This window comes from Simochromis diagramma, unplaced genomic scaffold, assembly GCF_900408965.1.
Source record: "Simochromis diagramma unplaced genomic scaffold, fSimDia1.1 OVJJ01000618.1, whole genome shotgun sequence".
Classification (NCBI taxonomy): domain Eukaryota; kingdom Metazoa; phylum Chordata; class Actinopteri; order Cichliformes; family Cichlidae; genus Simochromis; species Simochromis diagramma.
Genome location: NW_024387423.1, coordinates 991051 through 1014321, shown reverse-complemented (window position 1 = coordinate 1014321; position 23271 = coordinate 991051). Strand labels below are relative to the sequence as shown.

The 23271-nt window shown below is 43.4% G+C and overlaps 1 protein-coding gene across 3 annotated transcripts in view; it reads left to right on the top strand.

Moving 5' to 3' along the window:
• The window catches only part of LOC120722304 (low-density lipoprotein receptor class A domain-containing protein 4-like), a 246493-nt gene that overhangs the window by 194463 nt on the left and 28759 nt on the right, over window positions 1–23271 (top strand). The window contains exon 1 of one of the 3 annotated variants that reach the window (XM_040013254.1): window positions 4944–13170. The exons of the other annotated variants lie outside the window; for them this stretch is intronic. Coding sequence (XP_039869188.1) covers window positions 13077–13170 — 94 coding nt within the window. The 5' untranslated portion in view covers window positions 4944–13076. Of the gene's footprint in view, window positions 1–4943; window positions 13171–23271 lie in introns of those variants that run through there. 3 annotated transcript variants of the gene reach the window in all.

Sequence of the window (23271 nt, the reverse complement as noted above, 5' to 3'; positions counted from 1 at the left end):
TTCATACACGTTCAGCCTTTATTAGTAAGTCTTTAAAAGCAGGTGTATGGCAATAGCACTAAATCCTTAGGACCAGAGAAAGAGAGAAATACGGGGAATTCTGAAGTTGCTCATCTTTCTTAGAAGGGTTGAGGCCAAAAAATGTACATATTGGATATTCCTAAAATATTCAGAGTCTTTGCATTTGAACATATTTCTGTTTTGAATCAGACGTTACAGACTCTTCAGGTTATGCCCCAGCATCTGTCATTATTCCTCACATATGGAGATTTAGATCAAACGCATCGTTTTTGCTGCTAATGCCACCCTGTGAGACATTTCTATCTACCACGAATGAGATACCACTGCTGACTTGATGCAGTGTTAATGTTGTTGTGTAGCCTTGCCTTTGGTTTTAGCACCTCAGCAGTGAACGCAGCGGTTACAAGCTGTTGTGGGGTGATCTGTTGACTCCCCATAGTCCTGTTTGCTACTACTGTAAAGAGAGGTTGGGGGGCGGAGAGGGGGGTTTCGCTAGCAACACAAGCTGTGAGCAGGGACGCTCGCTGGCCTGGTACAAGCTGTTAACTCACTGGTCCTGCTACAGAGCTGTAGGATGGCAGTGAGGCAGACTGTGGTGAACACTGGCTGGGCTGGTACAAGCTGTCACGGTCTGTGCTGTTTACAGGCTGTATGGCGAATGCTGCAGCTAACGAAGCTATATGGTATGATAACATATACATGTGCGGAGCCCAACCAGTGTGAGCAGGAGTCGCCTGGAAACAGCTGTGTTAGTGTAGGCAGTGTTAGCTTGCCGGTTACGCTAACCTGCTTGTCACTATGTTCTGCCAGGGTGGTAGCAGGTCTGGGGTGCTGCAACATGTTCCCACTGCCATCCATCTGTCAGCCCTTGCTCAGAGCACAGGATCTCTCACCTAATGTAATGTTTTCATTATAGTGCTCAATATGGACGCTATAGCATTTTACGTGGTGTAGCCAGGCAGGCAGAGAGGAGGAGTGTTTGGAGTGTTTGGATCCCAGCAACTTGTTCATATGAGCGTCCATCTGTTCCAGACCTGCTGCCCTCGCAGTCAGAGCTTATGTTGTGACATTCTCGGATGTATGTAACGGATGATATATGAAACCGATATATGAAGTCTCTGTGGAGATGGATTGGTATTCTAGAGATTTTTCTTGACATGGAAACGAAAAATAGACTGGAGAAAAAAAGATGAAACTAGGTGTTCATTCGGTACTCGACAGTAATGGAAAATCTCACAATGAGTCAGTCAAGCAGAAACAAAAGGAACAGAAAAATGACCTAATTGGGTCTCACATTCAAAAGTTTAATTAGACTTTATAAAACATCCAGATTATTTTGATTAGAGTTTCAATAAAGAAGATTCAGTCAGTAAAGCTAACCGACTACAGCTAATTGTCATGTTTTTTGGGATGCCATTGCAGCATTTGGTGTCTGGAAAACAAAAACTCCAACATAACACCCACGTAGTACGTGCACTCGACAGAGAGACTAAGAATAATTATCCTCTTTTTAATTAGGAAAAGGCATCAATACTAAAGTAATAGTCGTGTACTTAATTTGTTTTGGCAAGCGATGAGTGAACAAGGTAGGGTAGATGAAGAAGACGAGCCCAGACGGTGCCAATCAGGATAAACAGAGAATAAGCCTGTACATAAAAGCATGTGTTACTGCTGGTTGTGTGAGAAGGAAAAAAAAGTTTCACATTTTTACCCAAACTTCAAACAGTCTGGTTAATAGTCTAAGGAGCTTGGAAAGAAAAGCGTCTGGACTTCTTTAAGTTGCTTGAAGACGTTTCACCTCTCATCCGAGTAGCTTCTTCAGTTCTTGGGTCACATGGTGGAGAGTCCCAGATTTAAACCCAGTGGGAGTTTAAATCTGGGACTCTCCACCTTAGACTATGATGACCTGGATGACTGAGAACCTTCACAGACAGTCTGATTAATACTAGATTATCTGAAATTAATCTCTAAATTCACCCATCATGGTAAACATGATGGAACCTTTAGCCACAAAATTTGTCTTGGTGCTAAAAGGGGATGATTATTGAATATATGTTAATGGTGTGTAGAAACTCACAGAAGCATAAAATATGGACATAGCTGTAATGAGGTCACCATTTTTTTCCATCTGCATTTTAGTGCTTTGAAACCAGGTGAGATGAGTGTGGGATGGATCTGACTGTGACACTGAATGCTCATCAGCATGTCCATTACATTTTGTTAGCTATATCCTGAATAATCTTCTTTTTGAAACTGAACCCATAAACTCTGTTCTCCTAGGACTGGTCAGTGATCTATTGGAAAACTCAGGTTGCTAGTGAGAAATGTGTATTCCCTGACCAGTTGACAAGTGATTGATAATTGCTTCTGCTGGTTGCTGACTGTCACTAAATGAAATTGTTATAAATAGGGTGCTACACCAAATTGCTCCTTGTAATTGCTTTGGCGAGTAGCAGGTTGCCAAAGTTACCAAAGTTTGCATTGAGTGCAGACACTTGCCACTTACTCTGAAGAAGTACGATGCAAACCAGAAATCGAGAATGTTTGCCTTTAAAGTCAACTTTATTCCTGACTGCTGCAAGCAGCACAGTTTAAAAGCTGTAACTTTCACTTGGAAAACTGACACTCGCTTTCTGGTTTGCCTCACACTTTTCACATTTTCACTGCTACTTTGGTGAGTAGTTCACAAGTGTTTGCAGACAAGTCAGTGTCTCCAGTGCAATCTACAGACAACTGCAGCAACCTGCTAGTGACCAAAGCAATTGCAAAGAGGTTTTTGGTGCATCTTAAACATCTTTCCAGACAGTTTTATGCTAGTGACTGGCAGCAAACACACGCCAACTCGTCCCAGAATACACATTTAATGACCAGTGGTTACCAGGGCATCACTGACCGGTCTGTGGGCCTAGCAATTTTCACAAAAACTGGAAACAACCTCCAGCAAACATTTGCAAACAGCAATCAATAAATATTTTTCATCACAATCAGGGGTTGTGGGGTATTTGCAGGTATGTAGTCATTTGTGACCAACGGCTAACATCTATAGGAAGTCTTTTTTGCAACCGTGGGTATCGCCCCCTGGTGCTCTTTAAAAAGAATGCCGGTTTAAGGCACTTCCTCTTAGCCTTCACTTTTTATACCCAGAAGCGATATTAATGTTTTACATTGTCTGTGTGAATGATATGTAAATGATAATGTTGTGCATATCCTGTTAGTGTCCCCAGAAGGCCTTAAAAATCAGTTATGTCAGTTTTCGTTCAGTCAGGGTTGGGCTTTCAAAGGACTATCAATACAAGACTACTAGGGTACAGTCACGCTAATGTCTCCTAAATCACCTTAGTACAGCAGCCAGCTATGAGCTGAGCTGTGCAGTGACTCTGCCCTCATGCTCATGTGTTATAGATTTAATGATCAGCATATGCTCATTAGAGCTACAAATACACAGTTACAATCACTTTTATAGAGGGCCCTATGCACAGACTTACAAAGACTGGAGGAGACATACAGCTTCCTCTGTTTTTCATGCTTTTTTTCTATGCGGATTGAATGGTGATGCCATGGTTTACACAAAGTGTAGAGCTGTCTGTACGGGCAGCAAACCTGGGGATAAAACAGCCACGTAATGTTATAATGGTTGCTGTGAATTGCCTGCAGTGAGAACAGCTGCCACATTGAGTGCAAGAAAACGCTTGCTTTGTATTTTGCGACAATACCAACTCTGAAAAAACCAAAAGGAAAGGGAAAAAGCCAGCGCGCTGAAGCACTGTTGTCCAACACTGACTCTTTTTGAAGTCAGCTGTCTGCACATGTACACAGCGGCTCACTTAAAAGCTGTTTGAAAATCAGATTGCATGTGTGCTTCTGTGTTTTCGTAGCCATGCGTGTGCTTTTGCACACACGTGTGTGTCTGTTTGCATGCACTCTCGGCAGCAGGAGGCTGTAACGTGTACTATGCACACTCTGTAATCACCGCTGTTTATGACTGCATAAAATAACACTCGCTCGCTCTTTCTGTCCCCCTTCCCTCACTTTTACAGACACACATTTACAGCTGCTGTCTCACTGGCTGTGTGATTATCACCGTCTGGTTCGGGGCTCTTATCAGTGTTGTGATGGAAGTGCGCACGCACACAACACACCTTCAGCCTGCCTGGCTCTCTCCTTCACTTTTCCTTCTCTTTTTCTTCCTCTTTCTATTCCTCTCGCTCAGCTGTGTCGCGTCCTTTCCCCAGCGGCATCGTGGTGTTGCGTCTGCGCTTGCCTTGCCGAGCTGTGTGCCAGTTGAGGATTGGCATTAAAGCCAGACATGAGCTCATCGGCCCAGCTGGGCAGACAGCCCATTACAATGCTCAGCAGAGCCCTACCGCAGGGGTGAAAAGAGCTCAATACCTGCTGATTATCTACTCTTCCTCTCTGTCTGTGCCTCTATGTCCCTCCCTCACTCACTCACTGGCTTTTGCTTTCACTTTGTTTCTTCTTTTTTTCGTTGGCACCTCTCTGCTTTTTCTTTTCTCTGTTATTCCTCGACTTTTTCCTGTTCTTACCTTTTTCTTCTACTGTCCATTATTTTTTTTATCTTCCCTTTATTCGTTTTTTCTTTTATATTCCCACTTTCTTTTATTTTCTCTTCCCTGTTTTTCCCTCTTCTTTTCTCTCCTCCCCTGTTTTATCTCATTTTCTCCTCATACATTTTCTTCTTCTATGCTTTCCTTTTATCTTGCCTTGTCTTTTCCTCCTGTCCTCCTTTTGCTCACCTTCTCTTCTTTTTTTTCTTCTCGTCTTCTCTTCATTCATCCCTTTACTCTCAGTATCCTCCACCTCAGGCTCTGTCTCTCTCTTCGTGAACTGTTTTATTCACTCACACACACACACACACACACACACACACACACACACACACACACACACACACACACACACACACACACACACACTCTGCATATTTCTGTCTGCTCTGTCATCCCCCTTTCTCTTCTTCTAGCTATCTGTCTCTGACACACACATGCATAACTTTTCACTGAGAGCTGTGGTGTCATTGCAGTGGAGCCTGCGGCAGTAAGAGAGGTAGGGAGGGGTATTCTTTTCAAATGACAGGGGTGTAAGTGAGGTGTGTGCATTTGTGTGTGTGTGTGTGTGTGTGTGTGTGAAAATGACAGGGGTGGGAAGCCAGACAGCTGGTGCACCTGTGTGGACAGGATATGACACGGCACTGCAGCCAGACAAGGGCAGGAAGCTGCAAATATGATGTGGCATGCCAGACGTTTTTATTGAACGCAACTCTCTACTCTGCAATCTGACTGTCTGGAGTGGCCTTTCTGTTACTTAGCGCTCCGCTGAAGATGCCGAGCTACAGTCGATGCCTAAGCAAACACTCTCTCTCTCTCTTTCTCTCTCCCTTTCTCTCCTCCCTCGCTCTCCAGCGTTGTCAGCTGGTGAGATGCATTGCGGTTAATTCATGAATCCCATTCAGCCTTGTTATTAAGGCTGAGTCATATCCATCTTTTGTTCTGACATTTGGAAAGGCATTCAGTAATACCCACTCCACACAGAAGTCACGGGGTGTTTCGAGTTATTAGTCTGACTGAAAATGTTATGTTATAGTCAAAATGGATCCTTCGTCATGCGCAAATACTTTCATCACACGAGTCCCATGATTGAGGCTTTTTTGGGATAAACAGGCATTAGTGATGCAGGCAAGAAACGGCTCTTCTTCTTCCTCTGTGCTGTGTTCATTTGCAGTGTCGCAGGTTATCCCATATGGTTCACAGCCCGTCAGTTTCTGCTCTTTCTCTGATTTTTGGGGGGAGTTCTGTGGCCACATGGATGAATATTTCATTCAGTTATTTGCTTCCACTGTATTAACCATTTTTGCTGTTTTGGGAATGATTTCCGCCTCCTATTTATTTGTTTATTTGGTCAGTATTCCAAAAACGAAAGGTATTTTGTCACTTGTGCAGTCCAGTCACCTTCTCAAAGAAGGAAGACGTATTTCTTTTGTTCTGCATGCAACTCCATCCACCTGTTTGCATGTCAATTTTCAACTGGAAAACTTGTGTGTTAAAAAATGTTTTTAACATCCTAAAAAGATTCATTTTAACCCAAAATCGAGTTTAGCGTTAGTTCCCGAAGGGTATGAGCTCACTGATCAACAGATTCATTGCATATGCAAGCTGCTTTGAAACCCACCTCTACCTCAAAATCTCCTTTATGCCTTTTCTGACTGTTTTGATTTGATTGGCTGTTTTATTTTGAACATGCAAAAAAAATAATTGTAAACAGAAAAAAGTATTAGAAAATAAAGAAAGTTGCCTTGAATAACTCTGTATAGCACACAATTTACTTGCTCGAAAAGGAAACGGATAAAGTTTACACTTGCAACAAATCAGTGTTCACCGAGATATAATGAGACTATATATATTTATAACTGTATCCAAGGCTACACACACTTAGATAGTACACATTGCAAAACAACAAACTACATTTTTTCACTAACGAATACCTCCTATGAGTAACATCCCTCTAAGTCCTGCACCTTGTGAAAATGATCTCCTTTTATTTGTTTTTAAACTGAGTTATGATTGGACATTCTTTTAATTCCACCCTTAAACTTTTCCACACACATAAACACATGTGATGTTTTTATGCCCATGAAACCCTTTGAACCTCTACATGTGCTGACACCTGCTCTGTGCTGCACTGGGGCCCTGCTGCTGCTCTGGGGGCTCACAGTAAATCACTGTAAATGGAAATCTTCTTTTGACTATAAGGGCCCTGACTAAAAAAGTTTTGGCTCTGACATACGACCGCCAACAAACAAACCTTGTATGTATATGACAGTAGCACATTAGTTGGCATTTTCTACCTAAATGTTAGTATTTATGTTACATTTGGATGGAAACTACTACTACTTTCACACCTGTAATTTTACCCAGTGATTCAGATAACTGACAAGATGATAAAAGATGCATTAGTGCTTTTATGCCCCGGTCCTTTAAAGAATCACGCTGAAAACAAACCAAGAGGTGATCACATATGGACAGACAGGTCAGTTTTGGTGTGCTGGCAGTTTTGGAGATAGTTTGGAGATCTTTTAATAAACATGCCTCGCGCCTCTGTCAGTGCGCGCCAGGGCAGCTGTGGCTACAACGTAGCTTGCCATTGCCAGTGTGTGAATGTGTGTGTGAATGGGTGAATGACTGAATGTAGTTTAAAGCGCTTTGGGGTCCTTCGGGACTGAGTAAAGCGCTATACAAATGCAGGCCATTTACCATTTAACATACAAATTTACCTGATGAAAATAGGTAAAAGTACACAAGCGTAATCAGGAACATACAAAAAAAATACAAGAAGTAAACCTTTTTCAGCAGAAAAATAGCCTTGTGTGACTGTAATATTATGCATAATACATCATAGATTATCATTACATGAGCATGAATACAGAAGTGAGCTTCCTTGTATATGGCCTTTCCTTTATTGACCTTAAAGGAGCAAAAGATTCCTAATTAGCCCAATTACCTGATTAGTTCACATCTTCAAACATCTTTCTTTGTCAGTCAGTAATTAAAGTAAATTCAATGAAAATGTAGATCATAACATTTAAGAAGTTGAGTGTTGATTGCTTTCGCTTAAAAATCCCTTAATTATGTTAGTCAACAAATCAATAAATGATTTATTTCTGCTCTGTTGGAGTATACTTTAGGGATTTAAAGGGTCCTGAATATCCTGAAGGGATACTTTAAGCCAGGGGTGGGCAACTCCAGGCCTCGAGGGCCGGTGTCCCTGCAGGTTTTAGATGTGTCCTTGAACCAACACAGCTGATTTAAATGGCTAAATTAGCTCCTCAACATGTCCTGTGAGATCTAAAACCTGCAGGACACCCACCCTCGAGGCCTGGAATTGCCCACCCCTGCTTTAAGCAGTCATATAGAAGCAACTACCTGTTTGCTGTGTTTTCAGCAGAAAATGATGTCCCACTTGTTGTACGCAGCACACTGTTCTATAAAATATTACGTTTTATATACCTGTTTTTACTGTGATTTTTGATTATAATTTAACCAGAAATAAAAGAGTTGATTCAAAACACAAAATGAGTGCAAATTCAGAGGTGTCTGCGTAGTTTTCTGTATAAAAAGTCCTTCTCATACAGGAAAAAATACTGCATTTAGTGTAAAGTATAACTGTGATTTGCCCTTTAAACAGCTCACTGTGAGAACTTTAATCTGTCTTTAAAAAAATGAGCCGTAGAAACGGACTCTTTTATTTTTCTCTGTGTCCTCCTCTCTGCTCCCTCGTGCCATCTGATGAAGACGAGGCATAATTGATTCAAAGCTTAAACCTTTGCCTGGGAGACAGCTTTGATTTCACAAGTAATGGAGCGACAGAGAGGAGACACGAGAAGGACTGAAGCAGACACCAGGGAAGGAAAGCAACTTTTTCCACTCCGTGTTTGGGATGCTGGATGGAAACAGGCCTCTTTCTGAGATGAGCCACAAGATGGCGCTATAAAGTAGCTTGCAGCTCAGCACCACACTGGCTGGGATGGAGAAGTTGCCCTTGTTGGGATGGGGCTACCCTCAACTGAGGCCTTTGCTGTGCTGCTTTTTCCCCACTACTGGCCCGACCGCATCACTGATGCACTCATGGTCTCCTCACAAACAACTCATGTAAACTCTGAGTCATCCGTGGCATCTTTTATACTGTTACTGTTACTGCTACTGTCTTACTGTCATCTGTCAGCTGTCTTTTTATCTGGAAAGTCACGGGGAAGTGACAGGTGGGAAATGGTCCGTGTATCCAAACATACATATGCACAAGACGGGCATCCCGTGGCTAAAGATGGACCTGTTGCCATCCGAAGTGTGGGTTTTGTGCAGACACACGGTGGTGGTGTTTCCTCTCCTGTCCATGCTGCATTAAAAAGTGTGCATTGTCAGATCTTTAAAGGGCCGTCACGTTAACGCGTGGCACTTCGATTCACAAAACAGCAGCAACAGTAACACTAACACTGCAGTGAACTCCTGAGTAAGCATGTGTGAGCAGGAAAGCCCGCACTCCCAAAGTTCCAAAAATAGATCCACGTGCACGTGCCGAGCATGATAAACCTATCAACCTAAAGTTAGGATTCCTCAAATACACGATGAGACAGACGTTTCCCGAGAGACCCACAGAGAGAGCGCCTGTGTGTGTGTGCAGACTATAGGCGGGTGGGGGTGGAGTGGGGGGCTGGTAGACACGAGTGCATTTGGTATTCAGCCGTGCCTAGTATTTATCTGTCTGCTGGCTGTCTGGTCTGGTCTGGCCTGTTAGTGGTGTCACCCTGCGTGCTCCCCAGGGGACTAAATTGACGCTCCAGACAGACTGTGCATGTGTGCGCTTGCATTTTTGTGGTTGTGGTGGTGGATGGATGCGGGTTGCAAGAGGGTGAATCGATGTGTGTCTGTATGTGGATGAGAGCTTGTCTGGGATGTGTGTGCATGGCTGTGACCTCAGATCAAGACATAAAAACAAATTGTAAAAAATGGTCTTTAGTGCATCGATATCGTTGCTTTATCTGACAACACAGCAGTGCCTCAATTTGTTGCCTCAATTTGTTGCTTCAATACAATTATGACAGCTGCCAGGCGTTTGTAAATTGTTTCAGGGTCACGCAGTCTGTTCTCTTCCAAAGGTGTCAGTCCACTCGTAGAGGAGTGTAGAAGCCGCTGTCAAGGAAAATATTTTTGCATGATTGGATATAGAACTTGGCTAGTGATGCGGCACTTAATGCAGAACATCTGTCGGAGGTCTTTGCTTTCCCCATTTACTTATTTTCCTTCACAGAGGTCCATTTCGTTTTATTGCCTTCGGTTACTGATGTCTTCAGAGTGAAAACGGTCAAACCGCACCCCCTCTGAGCAGGCATTTCTCATTTTTCACTCCCAGCACACACGATATGTGATGCGATTTTCTCCCATGGCATTTCTATGATTTGCTGCAGAAGTGGTGTGCAAGAGAGCAGGCCTGTGATCAGAAGAGCCATTCCTATATTATTCCCTCTTTGCTCTATTTTCTTGGAATGCCACCTGGAAGAGCTTCATTCGTCCTGTAAAATGGTCCGTGGACCATCATGAGGCCATGCAGTTGGTAAAAGGCTGTAAGCCTGGCCCGCTCATTACTCCAATCATCATCTCTGGTCTTTCATATAATTACTTGTTGCCAGTTCGTGCTTTCCATGTGCACAGACTGATGAGGTTCCATTTATACTAGAGCAGGTCACACGTCCATCTGTTATATTTATTTTTTTCCCCCACATAAATGGCAACTTTGAGGACTGAAAATGAAGCTAATGTCCAAGTAGTAAAAATTGCAGTTCCTTTAACATCCACTTGAGGCTGTATCCAAAAGTGAGTCAGTCCCCATAGACTTTTGTGTTAAAATGCCCAAAGTCATCCATCAAAATGACTTTGTACTGGGATGGTGTGGAGACCAGTGTTGCCATTCTGATGGACAGGTATGCCAACAAAAGTATTGGTAGCTGGAAGCTGTTTGCTCGGTTTCAACTACACTAATTCAAGTCACTGAATTAGACCACCTGATTGTTTTTGTGCTGTTGGTACCTTTTGGAATTATCTGACCAATAATAAAAATAAATAGCATGCTATTTGGTTGGCTATACAAGCCAACCAAAACTCAGTTTTGCTGATTGAAGTTCTCTTATTTTATTGCAGTTACTTGATTGTCAGACATTTACACATGTTCATAATGGGCATGAGGTCATGGTAATTTTAGGTGTTTCTGGAGAGGAATGATTGTAAAGCATACATATTTAATGACTTTAAAGAACAAGTATTGGGTGCACAAGTTTGTGTAAATTGGAGAAAATCCAAAATAAATTCAGATTCAAAACACCACTAATATTTGGTTAAACAGCAACTTGCATCTTGACCAGATGCTTTTGGTTTGCCATCAACAAACTTCTGGCATAATTCTGGCTGGATATTTGACCACTGGATGGTTTCCTGGCACAGACCTGGCTTATACGCATAGTCCAAATAAACAAGCCTATTGCCTTCTAGAGAAAAGTATTATGGAAAGACAAAACAAAGAGCTATTTGTTCACATTGAATAGATGTATGTTTTATGTTTGGAGGATTATAGGTGAGGCTTTCAAACTTAAAAACACTGTACCAACTGTCAAGCATGGTAGTGGCACCATCATACTCAGTGGCGTTTTTGCTGTCAGTGATACTGGTAGAAGTAGTAGAAACATTCTTCCACTTCACCTCAAATCAACAGCTACACAGCTGAAATTTAGGCATAATTGGACGTTAAATCAAGAGAAACATACATGAAAACTGGTTTTGGAATGGATAAAGCATGACCTCAACTAAATATGTGTCTGTGCTTTACAGGCACATGATTTATAGATGCAGCTTGCTAACCAAGTTTGCTAATCTTACTGACATGGCACTCTGACATGGCAGTGACCAATGTGGGAAGCCCAGAAATCTTTAATACACAGCTTATGGTTCCAAACAGCAATGGGATGGGGGGAAAAAGTGACTTCAGGACTACTAGATCAAGAGTTCCTACAACACTTACAGCAAAATATAGCAGAATACACGAATGTGTTTCCTTGTAGAGCAGATCTTTTAATAATAAATAATTTTAAAAAACCCAATGTGAATTCTCTTGCACAGCCTCAATGATGTGTTCAAAATAAAGTATACTTTATATCCTTTATAGTATATTAGAGTATCCTTTATAGTATCTTTAGATTCACCTGCAAATTCAGGAATCTAATATGACCAGCTAAGAGACTATTAACCTACTACTTGTTTTATCCTCTGCACAAATAAAGTCAAAAACTTGCAAGCTCTATGATGACCTTGCTTGGTCCCTGAACCCTAGCTTGGGAACCTCCTGGACTAGAGTGGCATTCAGAGCCCCTCTCAGATTTGAGCAGCCCGGTTTATTTATAGATCCTGTATGTGTGTGTTTGTGTGTGTGTGTTGGATGAAATGGCTGCACTGTTGGTTAGATTAAGCAGGGATGTGCTGGGGGCGGGGGTTTGCCTCTCTGCTGCACATGTGGCCCTGAACCACAAGACTAGCTTGGGGGGTCACCTCAAGGTTAGCCCCTTTAAAGAGCCGACTATATTGGCTGTGGCCGGCCATAACAAGGGAGTGAAACTCGAAGCGCTTCCCCCACCCTCCCCAAATAACACACCAGACCTACCAGGTCCAGCCCTCCTCTCTCCCCCCAACTCCTTTCTCTCACAGCCATTGTCAACCACGACCCGTCTGCTAGATTTCTAAGTCAGGTCAGCCACCCCTTTCAGTCTCACCAATGTGCGGCCTGCCCCCTGCAACCCAGACACGCGTGCACACTACCATAAAGTACAGCCGCTGTCCCATCCTCTGCCCATTGCTGCCTTCAAGTGCTCCTCTTACAATTCATTGTCATATTAAAATGTGGGAATGTGAATGCATTTGATGGTCATTAATTAGAAGATTTGTTGGATTTAGTGTCAATTTTACATACAGGGTGTGGGACTACGTTTATTTTGTTGCTTTTTTCTCCCTAGCTGGCTAAAGTCAGGGTAGTGATATTTCTTAGCGCTCCTGAAGGCAGCGCCTCCTCCCTCCCCTACCCCCCACCACCCCGTCGCTGTCCCTCCCCCGAAGCTCTCTGATAGGCCGCTGCGGCATTCTGTCAGTTTACGGGCGTGGCTTGAGGACGCCGTGTCTGCCGAGCTGTAGTAGGGTAAAGACAGCTGCTCTCAGCGACGGAGGAAGGAACGGAAAAAGCCGTACAATGCATTAGCCACAGGCAATGGCTCGTCCCCAGCTCTCCCAGTGATTCTCTCACCGAGCCGCTCCGAGAGAATTATGGCGTGAGAAAAGCCGTGGGATAATTAAAGCGAAACTGTCGGGAGTTACTTGTAGCGGCAGACTCTGCTGCTGCTGCTGCCTGGAAGTTTTTCGTTGTTTTCCCGTCGGGGGGCCCCGACGCTGGCGGCGGCGGCGGCGGCGGCGGCTCTCTCCCCGGAGCGGTGTCCCGGTCTGCCCAGCCCCATGCAAAACCTAACGGCTCCTGGCGGCCCCGGCAACTCCAATGTCACCTGCTCCTGCAACTGCACCGCTTCCCAGCCACAGGGAATGGAGATATGTGAGTAACATTAGCTGCTCCTCTTACGAGTTCTCCTGACCTTAAAAACCTACCGACAGACTTTAGTGCCTAATCCGTTTTATGTGCACTCTCCAGTGTGGCAACAGAAGCACAACAAATCAGACTTAGTGTTCATCCAACACGGTTAAACAGTTCTGCTATTAACTCGCTGTGGGCCGCTCTAAATACCTTAGAGGAAACCGATAATTCTTCTGTATGGACTTTCAGCATGTCTGCGCTGTCCAGCAGAAAGTTTATGGTGACCTCATAGCACTTAGTGGTATTTATAACCTCTTTTATTGTCTTTATTTGACTTAAAGTGTGTCTCTACCACACCGTGTGGACTTTTTAGTGCTTATGTCAGGCGTTGGCGTACGTTTAAGCTCTTAGGTGCCCATTACTATTAATCGGGTACACTGTAATACTCAACAGTTAGCTTATTAAGATATATCAATATGTGTGTACTTCCAGCTTAGTACTAAAAAAGCTTTTAATAATCATCTGCGTTTTCCAGAAGTAGTATTTTTTTCTCACTTGAAGTTGGTTTTACAGTGGCACTGTATGACCCTATAGGGCTGCCTGGCTGTGCAAATGCTCTCGGAGCTCACCACAGAGGGTTAAATAGTTTGCCTGTCAGCACAGACAGGAAACGCTTGAATGGTATGTTATGTCTGTCTGCCTTCTGAGCGGCCCAAAGAGAAACTATCATTATCAGCTCTGCTCTAATGCTGCTGCCTGCTAGATCCACTGCAGATGTTCCTCTTTATGACTGAGCATTCAGGAAAAAAGAAAAAAAAAAGCACAGCAGGCAGACATGTAGAGACACCAGAGGACAGCCAGACGCACAGTGAGTGTATCCATGCAGTGTGACAGGTCTACAGACAGACAGAGGAAGACAAATAAACAGGAGACGGGCACATAGCAGACAAGGCGGGTAGATTCACAACCAGGCAGCCAGGCAAGTACCGACAGAGATATAAACAGAGATGCGGGAGAGCCAGACAGGCAGATATATTGACAGACAGACACGCAGACAAGCTACAGACGTACGGACAGAAGGACAGACAGAGTTACACTGATGTGTAATTTCCACTGGGGTCGAGGCCAGGGCCGGGCAACATGAGGTGAACACAGGATATTAGATTCAGATTTGGCAGCAGAGTGTGGTTGTGCTGACGCCACATTGCAACCAAGAAGTAAGTGTGTGTGTGCGCGCCTGTGCGCTTATCTGGCAGACGGACTGGTGTTCCTCCATTCGTTTTTCTGTGGCATCATGGTACTGCTAGCCAGGAAAAGCACATAGTCAGGCATGAAGTGGTGCACGCACAGATCGACTGGTACAGCACGGAGCCTAATTAGATAATCCAGGAGGACTGTCTCAGACTGAGCAGTGCAGCAAGAGGAGGGAAAAAGTGGAATGGTTGCTCTGATTGACACTTGCAAAGTATTAAACTAGCAAACAAACTGCATTGTGGGTTCACACAACTTTGAATAAATGCTGGCCTGGTATTTTCAGTGCATTTCTCCTCGTCTTAATGTCTCACTAGTCGGAGGGAGCTCCATTCACAAGTGGTTTGAAATAGCTGTGTTCTACTGTAGTGGCCGTCTGGTTTGAAAAGAGCTCTTGTTTGTCGGCTGTGTTGTCATGCAGACTCGGCAAGGCTGAATAATGCAGCTCATGCTTTGATGATTTCTCTGGCTGCAGAAAAGAGCTACAGTCTGCCTCTTTTTTTTTTTTTTTTTCCCTCTCTCTCCCCTTTTTTATAAAGCGGAGCAGGCGTCTCACTGGTGTGTTTCCTCTTTCATTCAGACGAGGAGGAAAATTGAAAGGGACTTGGAACATAGAGGGATCACAGCGCAGACAGTGTGTCATGGCCAGGAACCGAACCTCAGCCTACACTGGGATTCACATGTAGGATTTGAAAGGCAGAGACCTCTTAACAAGTGTTAGTCTCCTAGCTGTTGCTGTGCTTGGATTCATTGTGTGGTGCATTTATCTCGTATAGTAGGCATGGTATTTTAAAGTCCTGTTTTCACACAGCAGCACCAGTCATTGCGCATCCTTTAGGTTTTAACCTACAGTTAGCTGCCCGGCTAAAGAGGCTGAGAGATAAAAGCTTTAACTGGATAGTGGCTCACCTTTTCTTTTGAAGGTGTCGTCCCTGCAGGGTCACACTGCAAACATGTGTTCGGCAAACATATTACACTCTTAAGTCATTTAATCAGATATTGTCTCTTACTGCTATTATCAGGGGAAATACTATATGTCAGCTGCCTTAGATCATTCTACTTGAACCTAGTGCAAACCCTGTTTCTACAAAACCTTGGGAAATGTCTCAATAGTAATGCAGTGGTTGGTTCTGTAATCTGGATTGAAAATGGTTAAATCAGGAAAACTGATTAGAAAAGTAAGATTGTATTTTGGGACAAGGCTGCAGATCAGCTGCTGCATAATTGCATCATTAGGGGTGCAACGATACACAAAATTCACGGTTCGGTTCAATACTTTCGATATTTTTTTCGATACAAAAAAATGTTCATGCCTTTTTAATTTGTCATTTATTAAAATTATAAATATATATTTTAACTCAAAAGAACAGTTTTTAAATTTAATGTTGCTGAAACAACAAAATAATAAAATAAATAAATAAATCTGATCGAGAAATCCCTCATCTTTGGAAAAGAGAGTTTATTACAGAGAAACGTCTCTTTCCAAAATAAAAGCTATACTATACGCTTCTTCTGGGCTATATTCTCAGCAGCATATTAAACATATCAGGTCCCCATAAGGAGAATCATGTGCTAACGGCTGTCTAAATGACTTGGGAAAAGTTTGTAGCATGCGTGCTTGTTGTTTTTGTCTGCTTCCACTTGTCTTTGCACTAGGATGATGTCGGCATAAATGTGCAGTCATATTCATTGTGTTCCCACTAGTGCTGTCAGCGTTAATCTCGTTAAAATGACATTAACGCCATAACGCGGCAAATCTCCGTTAACGAGTTACCGCGGATCGCCCCGTGTGTGGGGCTGGACGGCGTCAACACGTTAACAAGCTCACTGCGCTAACGCACTAGTTCCCACCAATTGAGCATTGCGTGGCACATCCGACATACTGTTTTACTTTTGTCCATGACGCACTTACCATCAGGGTCATGCTTCACATGAAAACCAAGACAGTTCCAAACGCCAAATCTGAATGAGGGTGGGGGAGGTTCAATTTCGGGTAGCGTTGAGGCAGTTGCCATGTTGCAACGAGCTTAGCTTCTGTCTTGCTAGCTTGCGTTGCGCTCAGTGGATCTGCACTCGACAGTGCAGCCTAGGCGGATCAGTCGAACGCAGATCCACTGAGCGCTCAACACAGACAGCATCGTCAGAAGAAAAGTTGATAAAATAAATAAAACATTTTGTATTGTTCGATACATATGCGTACCGAACCAAAAGCACTGTATCGAACGGTTCAGTATCGATACGAGTATTGTTGCACCCCTAGGCATCATTCAATTAGGTAAGAGTCAGACGCAAGCATGATAATGAGTTGACCGAGTAACATGGCAGACGCCACAATAACAGACCAGTTGTAGCTTCCTTGTTTTTCCAAACCTTAGTGATGTCATTGGTTGAGGAGATGCCGGGGACCAATAGATGATTGTGAGCCTGTACCTAACAGTCTTTCTTATGTTTGGACTGAAAAAGCAATTGCTTCGCAATTATCGATCCTTTAGCCTGGTTTATACAGTACACGGTAACTATATTGCAACCAAATGTGTTGAAAATAAAACTCAAAATACAAAATACAAACCCTTGTGTGGAATATTCCTAGAATCATCCTCCTGGTTCTTAAGAAGCACGCACAAACACACATCTGTCTCTGGGGAATGTCCTGGTCCCTGTATCGGAGACTTAAGTGACCGTCTGCGCTGTGTGTATGTAACAGTTAGCCTGCAGCGGGGGCAAGCCAGCCAGACGGATGTAAATGGCCTGATCTGTAATCCTGTGTGTGAGTGGTGTTAGTGTGTAGGTGGCAGCGGGGTCATCTGTCAACTACCTCAGGCCAAACACGCACACGGCTACTTGTTGACTCTCCCTCAAACGCACACGCAAAAATGTACACATGGGCACACGCACGCACACATTTACAGATGTATACACACAGACACGCACACAGACAGGCACTCTCAGGCTCAGCCAATATTTACCCTGCAGTCTGCAGCCAGACAGCCAATCCAATCTCTCACTAAGCTCTTTGTTGTGTGTTTGGGGTTAGGGTTTTTTTTTGTTTTTTGGGGGGGTTTGTTTGTAGAGGTGTTTTTGATTTGGAATTAGTTTAGTTTTTTCTTTTTTTTTTTTTTTTTTTAGGCGTGTTATTAATGAATTCTAACATAGAAAGTCAGGGACCTTGGGGAGGGGAGTGGCGAGGACAACCAAACAACAGCATTTAAAAAAAAACGACCCCCCCCCCCCACAAACAGATTTATTTTGCGATCACTGCTCTTGTAATTAATTTCACAGGGAATTTCTGCACTTGGTAAGTGTCTCTCAATGGGGACTTATTTAGTCTGCCACCTCTCCTGAGCTGAGGGGTGTAGCAGTAGAACAGCAGTGCTCAACTTGCAGGCGTTAAGAAAGAGCTCCTTGTCTTTTGGTACAGAGCTGGTGACGAGGGGTCCCCAGACCCAGTTTTTACACCACAGAGCTGATCTCCAGACACACCAGCAGACCTGAGAGTAACATTAGCTCACCTTCGGGCAAAGCCGCTGTGAAAATGTAAAGACGTTTGATGTAGGTTTGACTAATTGCTTGAGCATTAGTCAAAATTTATATATTTATGTCATATAATATAAATCTGCAGGAAGCTATTTTTTTTTTTTTTGCAGCATCTCACGTGAAAGGATTTGCAGCTCTTTGTCTTTTGTGATAACTGGCTATAATGTGCATCTTTCACTGAATTTGAATTGGACTTGAATTAGACTTAGAATAGTAATCAGGATAATATATTAGCAGAGTATAAACTAATAGAGATGACTCTCTAATATTGTTTTTTTTTTTTTCTTCAACACTCTGTTGAAGTCTCTTAACTGCCACCAGGTCACTCACCTAGTGTTGGAGTTAGAACTGGGTTTTGTTTTTTACTCACTTTTAGCTCGTTGTTTTTTAGAAGTAAGTCCCCTTTCAGGTTGTTAGCATTCATTGGTTTCCTAACCCAGCGGTCCCCAACCTTTTTTGCGCCATGGACCGGTTTATGCCCGACAATATTTTCACGGACCGGCCTTTAAGGTGTCGCGGATAAATACAACAAAATAAAACTAGCACCGGTACTGAAAAAAAGCGAGATTTATTCATAACACACGTGAAAAGACCCAGGAAAACCGAGTTAACGATAAAAACGATAACAAAATAACGCTGAAAACCGATAAAAACCCTGAAAACCATACATTTCACACCTGAGCCTCAACTCTCACGGACCGGTACCGGTCCGAGGCCCGGGGGTTGGGGACCGCTGTCCTAGCACACTGTTTTACAAACATGGCATGAATATTACGAACAGCAATTTTTTTTTTTTTTTTTTTTTTTTTTTTTAAGCAAGTTTGATTGTTTGCAGTGCGCTACAGCGGTATGGAAAGCAGCTTTGTCGCTGACGTGTGACTGCTCTTGTTTGTTTGGGTTGAGTGTCTCGGTCTCCATGTTACAGAGCCTCTTGTTAGAGTCCATGTTATAAAATATTTAATATGTCATGTTAGCGCAGCAGGGGTATGATTTGTTACGCTTTTTTTTTTTTTTTTTTTTTTCTTTGCTTTTTTTGGTTTGTTTTCTGCAGTTTTCGGCCTTAAATCAGCTCGACCACGCTCAACAACATTCTTATCTCCCGACTCTCTCAGACACTGGAAAATGCAGCCCTGGAGCTGCAGCTTGTCTTTCTTCAGCTGAACAGGTCAAGTTCAGGAGGCAACCTCCCCAGCCCAAAGCTGCTGAAAAGGTCAATCCTCGACTTCCTCCTTCCACTCGTCCCAGCAGCACCTTCGCTGCTCCATTCACAAGTTAGTTGCTGGCTGCTGGGACGGCCTTTGTGTCTAGTTTCTGCACCCCCAACACACGTATACGCACACTCCAGACCTCCTCCCCTAGTTCCCAAAATGCCCTTGGGACTAGGGCAGATTAGTAGTCGTAGTGTGTTTGAAGACAGACCATCCATCAAGTGTGTGTGGTGGTGGGGGTGGGGTCGGTTAGTAGTCTGCTGTCTCTGTCAGCATCTATTTACACACAGTTCGACTGTCTGAGATGCTAAAGAGCTCGGTGAATGAATCAGCCCTGCTGTCTGCTGCGTGTCTTATGACTCCAGGTCTACGGGCACGAACGGGGACCTATTACAGTCAAACAAGACGCTGCACTCCAGACACACACTGGCAGACAGTAGCCCCCTTTTCCCCCTCATGCTGCAGGTCTGTTTTTCCCAGCATCGAGACAAACGAGATGGTTGGCATGTCTATTAGCCTTTGTGAAACCATGTCTGACTGCACATCTCGTCTCCTCTCCTTACTTGAAACAAAGTGGCGATTACCGCCTTGAAATTTAAAAAAAAAAAAAAAAAAAAAGAAAGGAAAAAAAACATCAACTGAAATGCTGTGCCACCCGCTGTTTGTCAGATTTTGGGTAATCCGTTTGTTTATGTGAGCAGGAACACCCAGACAGTGGAGTAATGACATGTCTCTTCAAGTGGTTTGCAGGGTTTTCCTTGGATTCTGAGAGGCTTACATGCTGAAGTTTCCACAGGGGTGGCACCAGTGTGTGTGTGTGTGTGGGGGGGGGGGGGGGGGGTCGTCGAGGCCTCTACACTTACTATGGGAACTTTAGTGCTTCAGACAACATTTACAAAGTTCTTCTGCAAGACAGATATGCATGGTCGACCATTTTTATGATCACAAAGAAAACCTAGCTTTTTCATAACTCCCTGATATTCAAATAGTCTGTAACAGAAGGGAAGACCTCGACAGGATATATGCTGTTTCAGCTATTATAAAAATAAAAGGGCTGACAGCTGTACAACGTGGTGTTTTGCATCATGCTCTTTGAAGTTTAGCTAATGTATTTGGAACTTTAATCTGTGATGAAGAAGATGATGCATAAAGCAGCATTTTGTATATTTTCTACGTGTGTCAAGGAGCACTCCTACATACGTAGGGGGAAAAAGTTGTTTAAAGCTTTTGCTGTACAGAAGAAAAATACAGAGTATGGTTTACATCCATGTAGTAATTCAAACTCTCTTTGCTCTGAGGTCAGGGACTAAACCAAACTGAGGCAGCAGTCGAATTGAAATGACTGCTTTCGTCAGTGAAGTCTGGTGGATTATACTGCAATATTGTCAGAAAGAGCTGTCTGAAGGCTGGTTAAATGGTGATAAATATAAATATGGCAAATAATTATACCCACATCGATTCTCTTGGATGTCCAAAGTTTGTGTGTCAACACGGCTGCTTACATTAGTTTTATGTGCTGGTTGGTGCTCCTGCCTGGTTGAGGGTGTCTCAAGGATGGATCTGAGTCACAAAGTCAGACATCCATTTTTCATAATGATATGTCTAAAACAGAGTTATTAAGCTTCCTAAAAACTTGCTAACGTTGAATCATTCTGTTATTCAAAGAGTTCTTGACGTCTCACCTGTTGCATTTGTTGCCATTTATCCTAAAAAAAAATTGAGCTGTGATTTTTGCACAGTTAACAAGTTAAACTCTGTGCAGTGCTGATGACTTTCGGCCTTTCTAACCTGATGTTAGCAAAATGTATACGTGATAATCAGACAAATACAGGTAAGAATACCAAGCTGTCCACAAACAAGCATCAGAAAAGTCCCATGGAAAAACATTTGTCAAAAAATGAGCTCCTTGTTTGTACTTAGACATTCGCCTTACTGTCAGTTTTCTTAAAACTGTTGTTTTAATGGCTGAATGGTAGGTAGACACAGCTCAGATGGGAGGCCGCCGACGGTTCAAGAGGGTCTTCTGTCCTTCACTCCTACTTTAAAAAGTCTGACACTTCCTGTCAGGTGTCAGCATTCGCATTGTTTTGGCAGGGAATTTGACATCCATATAGATTTCAGTACAATAGGTATATTTTGGTTTTAGAGGGACATCTAACACGCCTGTGTTCTCACACACCCAAAAGTTGACATTTTCTACCGCAGCAAGACACTGATTGTGTGAGTGAAGGGGCTCCTTCTGTGACCATAAGTAGGTCTTTTTTTTTTGCTTTTAATTGCCTGAATACAACAGTTGTCATATGTAGTAATTGGCGAGTGTTGCAGCATGTTGTTTAGCACCACCGGGGTTCGGCTCAGTGCAACATATACCTCTGTTTAGCCACAATGTGAAGAACGCCAGGAGGTGTCCTGACTGTTTTTCAGTTAATCCATTATTATCTTATTTTAAAAGATTGTATTATTTTTATAAGCTTCTTGGAGGAACAGAGAGGCAGTTAGTGCAGTTAGAGTTCTGTGTGCACCCATGTTGACCATTATCCCTGTGATGGTCGATGTTGTTTTATGATCTCATTTTTAAATGACCCATTATTTCTTTTAATAAGCCTCTAAATCACATGTTGTTTTTTTGTGTTTGTGTTGGGGGGGTGGGTGGTTTTTGGTTTTTGTTGACACTGTTGCTAGTATGTGCCAGTAACTACAGATTCCTGTTATTGAGACATATTCGTGACCAGCGTGTTCAGAGAAGTCTTGGGCGTACTCTCAAACACTCTTGTTCTCCCTCAACTTCACTGTCTGTAACGTATCCCACTGATCTGCCTGGGGGTAAATCCACAGCCTGTGCCAGCTGGGCCACTGGCTGTGCCCTAATAAGGCCCATGGATCTGACCTTATCACAGGAAATTCTAAAGATTATGGAAGACTGGGAAACAAAAGATGAAATGGAGAAGAAAGAAAGGGATAGAAAAATCTCTGTAGTTACGTAAATGTGACTGTTCCTTTTTCTGTATGTATGTTAGTAGTTGGTATTAACTTGATGGTCCATGATAGATCCACAGATCACACAGCTGTACTTTCTTACAGCTCAAGAATCTCTTTTGCGCAAGTGATGTCTGTGGGGTGTTTCACTTCATTTTTTATTTTTTAACATTTTAACCCAGTTTAACCTCCCAGCCGGGAGTTAAGTGGTACAGGATGTGTGTGGGAGACAGAAAAAGAAGCCTCTGGTTGCCCAGATCCTTCTCTGCGTCCTCCTCTCCTCCCTCACTGCTTCTGTGCTCCTCTGCTCTTCATTAGCGATTCAGAGGGCTGTCTGATTTTTGGTCCCTTTTCTTTCAGTCCAGACACACAAGTCAGACAGCGGTGTCTGATACCTAGCACCCCCGCCTCCTCCTCCTCTGCTTCTCCCCCTCGGCAGCCACCAGCTGACCCCAATCAGGCACAGGGCCTGTTCTATTGTGTGGCTGGGGAGAGGGGGGGGGAGGGGGGGGACACTTGCTCACTGGCTAACACAGCCACAGACTCAGACAGGGGGTCAGAGGGAGATGGAGAGTGTCTAGTCTGGCCTGCCATACCTCTCTGACTCCCAACCCCCAGCCATAACACAGCATTTCTCAGTTTCTCTCCCTCTCTCTCTTCATCATTTCCTCCCCTCCCTCCATGCAGGCTCGCTGGAGGTCCCAGATGTATCTGATTCTTGTCATGCAAAGTGTTTTCGACTGCCATTGTCTTGATAACTAAGTTTTCTTAGCAGCATCATCTGTTTCCATTTGCAGTCTAGCCTGCAAGCTTATGTAGACATATAGGATGTATTTTGGTTTTCCTCGAGGAAAGGGGCGGATCATTTATTCCTGCATACACTCGCGCTGCATGAAATGCACGCTGGAACTCCAAATGTAGATGAATTTGCCTTGAAAATAGTCCCCTGCAAATTCCTGTTTGAGCTTTAAGAAAGACTTGTGTTGTGGTTTTTTTTAAATTTTTTAATTTTTATTAACGGCAGATAGGGAAGAGCAAGAAAAATACAGAGGAACACGCTATGCAGACCAGGTGTTGAATAGACCTCTGTGCTGGAACACACAGCTCCACGAGTGCCCACACCTTACCTATTAATATCAAAGCCCTTCCACTG